A 13,715-nucleotide genomic window follows, 5' to 3' on the forward strand; every position below is an offset into this window, starting at 1 on the left:
ACCAGCTGAAGTTGTACCAACACTTCCATTTCAGTTTTATACTAAACAAACCATCTATCACTGTGGAATTGGGATTCAGTGGTTCTGTACTCATCCTGCCAAAAAAAAGAGATTTAATAAATGCAAACCCCTAATCACTTTTCAGCCTCTGTTTCTGCAGTATCCTGACAAACAAGGGAAAAGTTTTCTTCCCCTCAATCTTAAAAAATAAGCCAATACACAGCTCACTGAACTGCTCCTAAATTTATACCTTATTGTTATAAGCCTTCATTTCAGTGAAAGGCTGTTGCTCAGCAGTTCAAAGCTTGACACATTCGGAAATGATGAGTTGTTAAAAAAAATGTTATGGTTAAAAAAACCCCCAACCACCCCCAATATATTTATCAAATTGTTGCTGAAGTCTTACAATAAACATTTTTGTGTACTCCCAAAAAAAATTTTATAAATCCTAAGAAATTGACACCATTTGGGCTGGCTGCATTCTACAAGAACAGCTCTTAAATAAGGTAATGAAATAATTCAGTCTCTACTTCCAAGCAGCTTTTGCATTACCAAAAAGCTCCAGAAAAGTATTTTAAAATATCACAGTATAAGAAGTTCTATGTACACAAAGAGGCATCAGCAGCAGGAGTTACAAGTGATAAATTAACCCTTGGAAAACACTTGAGACATACAGAGTTACAGATAAATAAGACCAACAAAATCTGTGGGTTTTCTGTTTCGTTTATTGAAATACGAGCAGCAGTATGCAAAAAATATCTTTAAAAACATAACATAGCAAAACCTAATCATTTTAAAATTAACAAAATAAAAAGATGTTTAGAGTTAAATGAAAAAAAAAAACAACAAAACAACAAACCTCATTGCTAGAACTGTGTTTCCTACAATGTAAACAAAAGCATAAAGGTTATGCTTGCAACGAACACAGAAGCAGGTTTATGGAGCAGCACAAAAAAGCAACATATTGTTGTAAATCTGATGGTTTGGTCTATTGATTTGAATTCAGAATGGGGAAACCTTCCTAAACAGAAACTTCACAACTACAGAAAAAAAAGTTAGTCACGTTTGCTGTTTGAAGCAAAATATTTAGAAAATGTTTTGGTTTTGGGGTTTTTGTTTGTTTGTTTTTCTAGAAACCATCATTAGCAATTTGAGCAAGTAAAACAATATCCTGAAAAAATTATTATTTCAGACTAGAGAGGAAGCCTGACACATTTGAATGTCCTCTAAAGTTATAGTGCAAGGATCCAAGTTAATCTCACACCCAAGAACTGACAACTTTCACATTTTAATACTGTGGGGGGAAAAAAAATCATCATTTTGCTTCAAGCAAAAACTAGAAGAATTCCAATAATTTAAACAATTCTACCCCGAATTGTAACACCAGTTGAATCATTGTTTTGCCTACTGGGCTGTTAATTTGTCTCTCATCAGGCACACTAGAACATTGTGGTTTGGTCCTACAGATACTCTAAGCCAATGTCAGCCCTTCCAGCCTGATGTAGTTAAGTGGGTGTAAAACACAAGGCACTGATTGACTGCCAGCACTGAGGTGCCCAAGGAGCAAGATCCAAGGTCTTATCCCAGGGACTGCAAGAGCAATCCCAGCAAGGATGGGTGTCAGCCTGCTCCAGGCTCTGCTGGTGTTGCCAAAGCTGCCAGTCAATGCTGTGGTTGGTGCAAAGGAGATGCCCAAAAAGAAGAAAATACACTAAAAAAGCCAAATCAGTTTTCACTGAAGGGTAACACCCAGTCCAAGCTGGGCTACACTGGAAAGGCTCCTTCTTCCACTACCACACCACTGGCTGATTTAATTTCTCCATCCCTCCATCTGGATAAAGAAGTGATTTATAGACAGGATGCTGCCCCAGCAGCAGCACTCCCTGCTCTCCCTGGACTGGACACATCGTTAGGGTCAAAAAACTCTCCATCCAATCCATCTGTGCACAGATATCTCCTTTTGTATCAGCAGCACAGATGAACTAAACAGGATTAGGAACACCATGAACCAGCAGCACACAAAATTTACTCACTAGAAAGCACCCAAAAAGCTCTGCTTAAAAGGAACAGAGAAGCAGAAGGCAGACAAATCTTCCTGGGTTTGCCCCTGCTCCTGCCCTGCCAAACCAGCAGTCACAAGGCTATCCCAGCATTGCAGATATTACAGTTCCACAACATGGACACAAGCAGAAAAAAATGCCAGAGCACTTTAGCACTTAATGACAGCATCAGAAGTGGGTTAACTGGATATTATTGCAGAAATTATGGTTCAGTGCACGGGTAGCCAATCAAACCACAACACCAGCACTAAGCACCAGCTCTGGCTCACAGACACCCACCTCAGCACCCATTCTTGAGTCACTCAGTTGGCCACATAAAAGCACACAAGTGAACAGAGATGAAGCCAGGTGAAAAACATCTTGGATAAAGTAAAATCTTGTACCTACAATTGCAATCTTTCCTTAATTCAACGTGCCATGGCATTTATTACAAAAGCTAGTCAAGAAAAATAATACTCTGTAGTGTCAAATATACATATTCAGCTACTTGACAAAAGTCAGGCCCCGAGGAGAAGAAAACAAGCTGGATTCTGTGGCCAACTGACTTGGCATCTTATTCAATCAAAAGAACTGTCTGTGGGTTGCAGCTCCAAAGAATGAAAGAGAAGACCCCAAAGGTAAACAGCAAATAATGTTCCTCCCCTTCTCCTGAAGATGCACTTGTTGGTTTTCAAACACACTTGAGAAACTGTTTAAAAAAACCCCAAAACACAAAAAAACCCCCCCAAAACACCAAGTAATACAGAAATTCCTGTACAGGAGAACATTAGGGTTCTGCAGAAGTGTTACAGTTTATTCCTTTAAGGCATTTCAGAAGAAACATTTTAAGGACACGTAAACAATTTGAATCCTTTAAGATCATTTGTTACGCAGGTACCATACGATGGATGATTTCCACATCTGAGCAGAAAATGTCATTCAATAGAAGACACAAGAACTTGTGTAAGCAATCAATGTCTCAGGATTGCAGTAATTAACTGCAACACATCTTTCCATAATTATTTGCATATTAGAGTTTTCAGCCTCTCCTCCAAACACTGAACCCTTTGCTGAAGAGATATTCAGGAAAGAGAAAAAGGAAGGTGAGAAGTTAAAAAATACAAGAGGTTTTTTCTGCATGCAAAGACATTTTGTATATAATTCACTTCTAATTCTCTTAGAGTATTTCAGCCTCCTTTTTTATCATAAAAAGGGGGAAAACAGGCATAAGTTATTTAGCTGATTTTTTTTAGTGTTTAGTACAGTGTTTGAATTCTCCACCAAAGTTCACTGATGCAAACTTCCTGAAGTTCACTGAGGTCTTACACCTGGGTCAGGGCAATCCCAGACACACCTACAGCTTGAGTGCAGAAGGGATTTGGAGTAGCCCTGGGAGAAGGACTTGGGGCTGCTGGTTGATGACAAAGTCCCCATGAGCCAGCAGTGAGTGTTCACAGCCCAGAAACCAACAGGATCCTGGGCTGCTTCAGAAGGCTCGTGGGCAGCAGGGCAAGGGAGGGGATTCTCCCCCTCGGGTCTCCTCTTGTGAGAGCCCACCTGGAGCACTGGGTACAGTTCTGGAGTCCCCAGCTTAAGGACAAGTGCAGAGGAGGCCACAATGTTGGCAAGAGGACTGGAGCACCTCCCCTGTGAAAACAGCTGAGAAAGCTGGGGCTGTTCAGCCTGCAGAGGAGAAGGTTGTGTGGGGACCTCACAGCACCTCCCAGTGTCTGAAGGGGCCTCCAGGGAACCAGAGAGGGACTCGTTGTCAGGGACTGCAGTGACAGGACAGGCAGTAATGGGTACAAACTGGAAGAGGGAAAATTTAGCTCAGATATCAGGAAGAAATTTTTTCCTGTGAGGGTGGTGAGGCACTGGCACAGGTTGCCCAGGGAGGTTGTGGCTGCCCCAACCCCAGCTGTGTTCAAGGCAGGCTGGGTAAGGCCTTGAGTGACCTGTTCTAGAGGGAGATGTCCCTGGGCTTGGCACTGGATGATCTTTGAGGGCCATTCCAACCCCTGAGCATTCCATGATTCTGTGATTCCTTACATGGGAGGAATTTCATCATCATATTAATGCAGTGCTTCAGTCCCACAAAGCTGCCAACTACAGTTACAAGTCTTCTGATTGAACCCCTGCCATGAGGGCCAGGAGTGAGACCATCCTTTCATGTAGGCTACAAAGAAGGGATTACTTTTGGTCATTACCAACAGGTCTGCATTAAATTATCTGGAAGTAAAAGCTTCTGCATTCAGTAACTCATTTGCTAAGCCACTCACAGTCTTCAAAGAGACTCAAACTCATACTGAAAGTGAATTAAATACAGTGTAATCACTAATACTGTGTAATGTCTACTGAGAGATTAAAAAGGCCTACACAGATCAATTCCAGACAGGTAAAATAAACAGCTAGAACACCAAAAAGAAAACAAAAAACTTATTCCTTCCAAAAAGTAGTAAGCACTGCCATTTACAAATAGTAGTGTTTATGTTAAAAAAGAGAAGGGTACCTAAAAAGAGACAGCCTTGGCAACCAAATCCAAACTGCATGAGTGTAAATCAAAGCAAACCAAGAATTACTACTCCAGAAACGTGCAAGATGTTTACCTTGTATCAATTACTATTTTAAATGGTGGTTAAAAGAGATGTTACAAAACCAAAGTGGGAAAAGGCTAAGAACTGCTATTCTGCATTAATATACAGTGTGTTTATGACAGCATTTTCCAATAGAAAATACAAGTGTTTTTACACCACTCCAATATTTGTAAAAAGTATATTCATGTGTACACTTAAAAAAAAAAAAATCACATTGTTCAATCTGAGGCAAATTAGCCATAATAAAGTCTAATTTTGCTTATGACAGATGTCAACCTTAAGATGTTTAAACCACTATGCTAAAAATACAGCTTGCAAGCTGGAGCTGCACATGTTCAAACAGTTTCATAAACATTAAAAAAAAATCCCAAACTATGATATGTATTTATTTTCTGAAGTCAGTCTCCATGATTCTTGTCCCTACAGGACAAAAAGATTTTCCAGTTAAGACATATGTCTGTTTAAGTTCTAGGGGAAGGAGGGGAAAAAGTGTTCTGAATTTCTCAATAGACTATTTTTTCCCTTAGGGCTCAACTGTCACTTAAGCATCACAAGAACAATTTGAAATGTAAAACTGATTAGCTATACACAATGGAATTGGTCACAGAGGGATTTAAAAAAAAAAAACCAACACAATTAAACCATAAGATCCATTCTCCATATAGCTCACAGTATCCACTGGAAGTTGCTCTAGAATTAGAATAAGTTCGCTAAAAATAAGGCTGGAGATAGAATGTCAGCACTATGAGACAGATGAGATGGGATTCAGAGGAGAACCCATTTGGGTAAGTACTTTATCCAGCCACTGGAGGGGCCCGTGGAGGTGGATCTCTATCCAGCACGGGGTGCTCGTGACGTCCTGGCGGTGGTACTCGGCTCCCCAGCCCTGCAGGGGAACACAGGGTTAGCCAGAGAACAAGCAGGGAATCAGGACCTAAGATACTTATCTGAAGGTAATTCACAATTTAGGAACACTTCTTATGTAAAGGAAAAAACCTGAGGCTGGGCAGGAGCAGGAGGGAAGGGCAGCTGGGAGCCTGAACTGCCCACCGCAGAGCTGGAGTGACCACACGGGCTCCTGGGGAGCTCTCTGCCCACTCCAGGAGGGCTCCTGGTATGGCCACATCTCTCTTCTGCTTCAACCTCCTGCTCCCTTATCCTCCACACTCTCAAACTGAGCAATATTTATCATAATTGACAAAATCAACACGACATCTTTTGGACAAGATGCAAAAAACCCCCTAGAACTCCACAGTAAATCTGAGATGGACAGTATGACAGTATCTTCATTAAACAATGCTGAGAAAACTCCTGTGAGACAATAGCACAGCTTGACTTTATAAACTCAAATCAAGCCTTTTTTCCATAATCATTTTTTTAAAATAACATTAATCAATTGGAAGGAGTTGAGTATTTTCTGCAATCAATTCCACTTCCTTTTAATGGACCTGTTATTCACTTTGTTCCTTCAAATTTAGAGCACGAGCTCAAATCTTCTTTAATAAAATTACAGCAACCACAATGATTAAATCCCTGTCCTGGATACTGAAGTAATTAAATACCCAGCCAACATTCAACACAGCAATCTGTGCTTTTCCTTTCTTGCACTGATTTCCCTCTCCCCAAATTAAGCATTTTCAATACACTGATCATTGAAAAGACCCACATCAGGTCAGGACAGCTTTGCTACACTGCTGATGGAATTACTCCTAAATACCCAAACCCACAATTAACTTAAATTGCCCTCAAAATAACTTACCTTTACAAAACTCATTCGAATGGTGCACATTTTGGTGAGCTCATATACTGCTTCAAATCCATGGTTGACAGACTGAGCTAAAAGCTGAGCAAACTCCTGATTGTTAAATATTTTCAGACTGCATCCACTGGGAATCTTGCACACAGTTGTTGGATGAAAGCCATGGTGGTAGTTGCAGTTCCTGCTCTGTACAAATATGCTGCTATCACTCAAACACTCAGCATAGACTTCTCCACCAACATAGTAGAGATGAACTCCTTGAAAACAACGATAAAAACACTTCAAATTAGTTTTTTGTCTCTGATTTTGAGGTGGTTGTAGTAAATCCTATTTTTTTTAAAAGTAAACTTTCTGCCTGAGCTTTTCAGAAAAGCTCTTTTGCTCACACTGTAACTTACTTTCCCATTTCAAAATACAGTAGGCTCATGATACACCAGCCACTAGATGTCCTTCTCTGACTAGTTACAAAATAGAATGAAAAACCTACTGCCACATTTCTTTCAACTGCTATTTCAAGCTGTTTTTCTAGAGAATTTATGTGCCTTTTAAAACTCCAGTTTTATACAACTGGTAGCTTCTGCCTATGGCAATTCCAACAGAAATAAGTGTGTCCTGGGAGAAGGGTCAGACATGAATGAGGAAGTACATCCATGCTCTGATTTTCACAGCATCTTATCAAGCCAAAGGAGAGGCAAGTCCAATTAGTTGCTTGACTTAATTACCATCAAGCTTTACAGACCTTAAAAATCAAACATGGTATTTTATCCCCAAACAGTCTTAATTGTGATGTAGACATTTCAAAGCTCATTGCAGCCAATACCACCCTACAACATGCTGATGGATCCTGGTTACATTCCTGACCTTGGGAAGATGCACAGGATTCCTCTGCCAGTACCACTGAGAGGGGGGAGCCCAAACAAAAGAACCTGACAAACCACTCACACCTCAGGAATCAGCTGTTCTCCTTTAGAACATTGCTTTATTTATAATTTTTCTTGGATAACTGCATTGCAGAGCCAAGTTTCCAACACACATCAATAGAACTTGTGGTCTCCAAATTATCTGCAAAATTTTGCCATATTTATAGAAGTTTCTAATTTAAAAAGACTGTTAAGGGACAGGATGAATTTTCATCAAGCAAAACTCAAGACCAATTTTACCAAATGATCTCAGGTGCAATAGAAACAGGGTTCTCTTCTCAGGACTGACTTGGTCACAAAAGAGAAGATATTAAGAAAAGGAGCACTGCAATTTAAGATAATCCAAGCACATTCCATCACAGATGAAAACTGTGCATCTCTATGTGCTATCAGCCAAACAGCACAGGAAAACTAGAAGATCTTGCAAAACCTGCTGTCTCCAGGAATCCCTCCCACACACAAACACACCCCATGGATTCACTCAGACAAATGAGCCCTTGCAGTTTTGCATTAGCACTTCAAAGTCCTGCTGCCAACTCACCAAGATATTTGAACACAGACAGCAGGTAATGCCTTGCAACAACAAAATAAAACAATCTTTGATATACTGTGCAGTGGGATGAAGAATTTGATTTAAGGAGGAGAGAGAATGCAGAATATCAGGAGTCCTGCAAGGTTTCTTGGTGCTGAAACACAAGAGCTCTAGGTACATTGTCATGGGGGCTTGTTTGTTAGGGTAAATGATAATCTTGTTTGGCAAGGAAGAGGTAAAATTTAGTCTTTTAAAGTAGCGCCAAAGAAAAATGTCTGCAATTCCTGACTAATTAGAATTAAACCATGCCCAAAGAAGTTGTCTTCTGATTCTGCAGAGGTAAATAATGTATCAGATCTCAGATTACCTCTGGTATTCTCATCTGAGAATAACCCCTGCTTCAGTGCAGAGAGGGTGAAGCAAAGCCCAGGCCTTGGTTTCCTAAGCCCAGCTTTACCTTTGCCAATGTGCCGCCGAGTGTTCTCGATGGTCGAGTTGCGATTTACATTCGAGAGCAGCCCTAAGCAGAACCTGTTCTTGTTGTTGGAGGGATCTGTAAACCCATCTACCAAGACACTCGTGGAAGATGCATGAAAGGCCTCCCCAACACGATTATTTAACTCATAATACACGATGGAACACCAGTGTTTGGGTTCTTCGTAGGCAACGGGCTGGACATCTGCAAAGAAGCAAAGAGAAAGAACATTTTACCTCCCAAAACATCACCACATAACTAAAAGCTTAGCTGACACTTAGGATGGGCAAGGACTATCCTGTTTAACATCATCATGATTTTTATCTTCATGCATTTTAGCTAGTCTGCTGATTTTACAATTATTTTCCAATTTTAAGTCTGATATTAAACTAAACAACCCCCCTACACGCACACAAAAACACTGGGATAACAGGTGAAACATGATTCTCCTGCCCACTTTTAAAAAAATCTGTTATAATGGCTATTTTGGGACCCAACTATATATTTCATATATAATTCCAGCAGCAGTCAAAGGTAGCAGAAAAGAAATGAAAAAGAGTTTAACTTGTTGGAAGCCCCACTGTGCACCTGAGGCTTTGAAAACAAGAGATGAAAATAAGCCAGGCAAGTTTTATTTCTCAGTTTTCTCTGCTACAGCCCCAGTTTGCCTTGAATGACTTAGCAGTGAGGTTTACTGGCCCATTTGAAGTTATTCATTCAGTTTGGTCGTGAGCTGCAAGAAGCCAAACTATGTAATTTTACCCCAGACCCCACAACTCACCTCTGGTGGATATATTTGGCATGATTTGAGGGATCATTGTATTGCTTGTGTCCATGGACTGGGAATTATCCTGCCCCATTTGATCATCAGGGGGCATATAGGCAGGAGGTGGAGTATCAGCTACAGAGGTGGAAAAAATAAGAATAAACCTCAACAATTTAGAATATTTATTCATTGTACTGTTGTAAACATACAAAAAAAACCCCAAACCCTCTTGAACAAGAGATGTTAAAAAATTTGGACCCATTTTCAAAGTGATCTGAAAACAGCCAGCTGTCTTTACAGTAAACTCCTTCAATAGCTGAAGTTTTACCTATAGGACTAACAACAAGATGGGATACCTTAAAAAAATGTGCTTTTTTCTTTTTGCCCCTTTTTTTTAGTTTAATAACTGCACTCCTGCAGCTGGGAAAGATGACTGTGGTTCCCACTTTTTGCCACACAAGCATTAGCTTTCTTGCCTCCCCTTTTCTCCATGTTCAAAAATAAAGTAGTAGAAGAAATAACTTTATTTGCTGTAGCAGAAAGAAGGCCTATAGCAGTTTTTGGTGGTTTTTTCTGCTTTTGTAGGCTGAGGTCATTATAAAAGTGGGGATCTCTGTGTTCTTCCAGCAGCACACAACTGTGCCCCATTAATGCATCCATCCCAGTGATCCCAGTACTCAGCCAAGAGATCCCCCTGACTGGGACACTCTTTTGGAGGAACTGAGCAACCAGAAACAACAAAGATGAGGCCACTGAGCCTCATGATTAAAATCATTAATCAATTAACTGCTTGGCTTTATAATCACACCAATAGCCAGACAATCAGTAAGACTTCTTTCCTTTGCCCCTATGAATTGTTTTTCCCTTTTTTCACCCAAATCAGTTAAGGAGAATCAATTTAGTCCCATCTGTTTCTAACAAAGATTTGCTACTTTTTTCCAGTTAAACACCACTGTATTCAGAGAAAGACATCAATAAACCTCTTGCTCTGCCTCTTACATCTAATTTCATTGCTAGATATTCTTTTAAAGTATGTATCAATTATTCTATACTGATGCTGTGCAAAATAACTCACCACTGTTATATCCATGACAAAAACCATTTGGAAAAATAAAACTACAATAATTAAGTCTGACCAGTGACAAAACTAGGAAGAAAACTCCCCGAAATACAAACGGAAAAAGCAATTTATTGCAAATATGACAAACTCCTGAGGTAATAAATCCCAAGAGCACAGGACATTTCAGTTCTTTTTATTGAACTGACATTCAGGCTGGACTTACCTGGGAGCTGGAAGGGACTGGCTGGCCCCGAGCTGGCTGGGGAGCTGGGGTAAGTGCTGCTGGCTGGAGAAGGGGGGTAGGGGCTGTTTGGGGAGATGGAGAATGGAGTGTTGTTGGGCTGCTGGAAGGAGTCAGGGAACGTGGCGTTGTGTGGCATGTGGGGCTCGTTGTGGCTGAGGTTCCTGAACTGAACCAGGAGGCTGTGCTGGGGGTTGAATTCACTATGTCGAGGCACTAACACTGGAGGTAGAACTGGAAAAAACACAGAGGAAAACCAGGTGAATTCACATTAAAAACTGAGCTGGAAGGAGATCCAAATGATGTTCTGTTCTGGTCATCATGATAATTCAACACTAGTGGGGTGGAAAGAGGAGCAGGGGGTTAATGTGACATGCCTTTACCCTGTCCTCTCTCCTTTACTTTTTAAATTATGCTTCATGAAAGACTCAAACTTTACTCTTGCAAAAATCACAAAACCACACATATATCTCATGCAACTGGAATATGACCTTTCTTTTTAAAAACAAGAAACCAACAAAACAAACCATGTGGCACATACTGAAGTACTGATGCAGAAGTGCAAAACTCACTGTCTGTGTGCAGGAGCAAACCAGTGAAAATGGAAATACAGTCTGTATTACCACAGCCAAACTATATAGTTACATATTGCCCCTTTCACTGAAGACAAACAAAATCTATACTGCAATATAAAAGTATTGCTAAGCTGGAGTTTTAACTTTTAAACCCAGGGCTGCTGGAGTCTGGAATTCCAGTGCTGCAGTCTGAGCACTGCAGTTTGCAGTAGAGTTACAACCACTTTGTGGAACAACAGAAGCAACTTTTCACTCTGCTGTCCACAGCAACATCCTTCATGTCTTCCACTTGCAACCCCAACCCTCCTCCCCTCCTCCCATGGCAGAATTCCTAAACAGTAGGCCTGTAACCTGACAGAAATTTGGTACAAACCTTGCTCTGATCACCACTCTTGGCTCTATTTGTCTCTGCTCTCTGCTGATTGGAATTCAAGTGGGGAACTCTACCATCCAAGAATTTTATTTCTTTTTTTTTATCTCCTCAAGTCATGTCACTCACGAATTAAATATTAAAATAACATCACCAACCTCCTTGTGAGAACTGAGATTTTTAAAGAAGTTTGTCAAAGAAACTGAAGTCTTTTTATCACTGCTTTCTGTTTTGCTACAAATGAGGACTTTGCTACTAACTTTAAGGGTAGCAGGCTGAAGAGATTAATCCCAAAGAATGGACGACACACCTCCCCAAAACCACACCAGCAATGTACCCTTTGAACTTCCTCTCCCAAACTCCCTCATACACCAGTTCCAATCAGTTCCACAGGACTGGAGGAGGGAGCGACCAGTAAGCGGTTACAGAAGATTTTGTGCAGTTGTAAGACAGTAATTTTCCAGGTACCTGGGCTCTCCACCCTCTTGTAGTGGTATGGATTGATGCAGACTTCCTTCTGTTTGGATCCAAAAGGAAATTCACAAATATCCAAGGGCTTCAGCTCGTGATGGCTCTGGAGATCAGGCCAGCGCCAGACGCGGCAGTAAATGACGTGGGGAAGGCCCTTCCTGTGGGACACCTGGAGCCGCCCATCCAAGGAGCGGGGGATGGTGACACACTTGCTGGGCTGGCCTGGGCTGCTCAGGGCTTTCTCCAGCTCTTCCATAGCACCCTTTTTCTTTTTCAGCTTTTTTACCAAAGCGTCAACAGCTTTTTCTGCCCATTTTTCCTCTTCGTCTCCTTGTTTCCAGCCCAACAGACGCTTTACAGCTGGGCTAGTAAAGGAGAACAAACTGGCCATTGACGTCATTGGACACAAAGTCTTCAAAAGGTTTGGTGGGTTGGGGCTGTTGGGGTTTTCTTTGTTTTTCCCAAATAATTGTCAGTGTATACCCAAGGCAGTTACTGCCACTGTTGAGCTGTATTGTTTCTTGGAGGCTGCCAAGTGACCATAGAGATGTCAGAGATGAAGTCTTCACATCAAAAATGGTGACTGATTCCTCTAATTTAGTTCTGTCAAAAAGATAAGTTAACAAGGAATTAGAAAACAAGTAAAACAAAAAGGCAGATAGTAAAAGACTCTCTGTTTCAGCATTGTACCTGATTTTGTCTCAAAACAAAAACCCAGAAGTACTAGGACCTCACCCCCCAAAAAAAGATCAGTCTCTAATTCTTACATTAATGATTAGTGGGAAAAAGGACCAACAGCATAGTTCATGTTACTGTTCCTTAAATCCATGACTTTCCTTTAGAAGACAAGCTTGAGGAATATGCTTTAAAACTAACAGTCTATCCCTGTCATGCTGCCTCACTAAAAGACTAAACTTGCTATGAAGGAACAGGGAAGAGGGAGGGTGGAACCAGCAGTTCCAAGGCCAGTAGTGCATTCTCAGATGGACCTTTATTTCCCAAAAGGAGAAAATCCTACAGCATCTGCTTTTTCCTGCTTTAACCCTAATTAGTTACCTCTTGTTTTTGAAGAGTATGAAAAAAATTAGGAAGAAGCTGTAGATAGAGAAAACCAAACACAACTAAAAGAAAAACCCAATAAAAAGCTCCAACCAACCCTTCCCCAGCCACTCAGAAAGGTGGTCAACCCTTTTTTTTTTTGCTGGAGCTATTTTTATGTTGCACTTCCTTATATCTTTTAAGAAGAATATTTGAAGAGCAGGATATTTTTAGCCTTTGGCAAAAGAAAAAAAAAATTGTTTTCTTTTCCCCAGAAAAAGAGGGGAGGGGGAAGGCATGACAGAGTAAGGACTAGAAATGTGACCTTTACTACAAAGTCAGAAAGGAGAGGAGCAGAAGAGCCCAGGGCAGCTCATGAATGGTGTTTTACCACTCCCCAGCTCCAGAGCAAATCCTCCCCCCACCAATTTACCGATGACAAGAGGAAATGATGTGCTGTGGCAACGAACTGATAAGAACTTGTAAAATCCCTTGTGAATACTAAATAAGCAAGTATAGACAATGAGCAGCTGGCAAAAAGCAAGAGCTGGTCTAAGAGAAAGGATGTCAATAACAAAAGATGCTTCCTCTCCTGCTACAGAGACTGCCAAACAACATTGTCTCTCAGCTTTTGATAAACCACCGGGAATTAGAGCACCTACCACATGCCCAGCCACCAAATCTGCACAGGAGACACGAGGGTGGTGGTGGTGGTGGGAAGCAAGATTTAAGCACCTCTGTGCTGGTTCTCTTAGGCTGCCACCTTTAATCAAGAAGATCTTTCTTCCTCCCATCTTTGATTCACTAAAAGTCATCTGATAAGGCTTTTCCGAGTGTCTGGGCACATTTACAAGCTGGCTCAGACACCTGGACAG

The 13,715-nt window shown here is 41.0% G+C and overlaps 1 protein-coding gene across 3 annotated transcripts in view; it reads right to left on the minus strand.

Moving 5' to 3' along the window:
* Nucleotides 1-705: 705 nt before the first annotated feature.
* SMAD5 (SMAD family member 5) overlaps nt 706-13,715 on the minus strand; it is a 29,464-nt gene continuing 16,454 nt past the window's right edge. For all 3 annotated transcript variants that reach the window (XM_064672178.1, XM_064672176.1, XM_064672177.1), the window contains exons 2-7: nt 11,800-12,405; nt 10,369-10,620; nt 9,101-9,220; nt 8,302-8,523; nt 6,393-6,649; nt 706-5,519 (exon numbers count right to left, since the gene is read on the minus strand). In XM_064672178.1, the coding sequence (XP_064528248.1) occupies nt 5,376-5,519; nt 6,393-6,649; nt 8,302-8,523; nt 9,101-9,220; nt 10,369-10,620; nt 11,800-12,202 (1,398 nt within the window). In that variant the 5' untranslated portion in view covers nt 12,203-12,405 and the 3' untranslated portion in view covers nt 706-5,375. The remainder of the gene's footprint in view (nt 5,520-6,392; nt 6,650-8,301; nt 8,524-9,100; nt 9,221-10,368; nt 10,621-11,799; nt 12,406-13,715) is intronic.

Source organism: Pseudopipra pipra, chromosome 15 (genome assembly GCF_036250125.1).
Source record: "Pseudopipra pipra isolate bDixPip1 chromosome 15, bDixPip1.hap1, whole genome shotgun sequence".
NCBI lineage: Eukaryota > Metazoa > Chordata > Aves > Passeriformes > Pipridae > Pseudopipra > Pseudopipra pipra.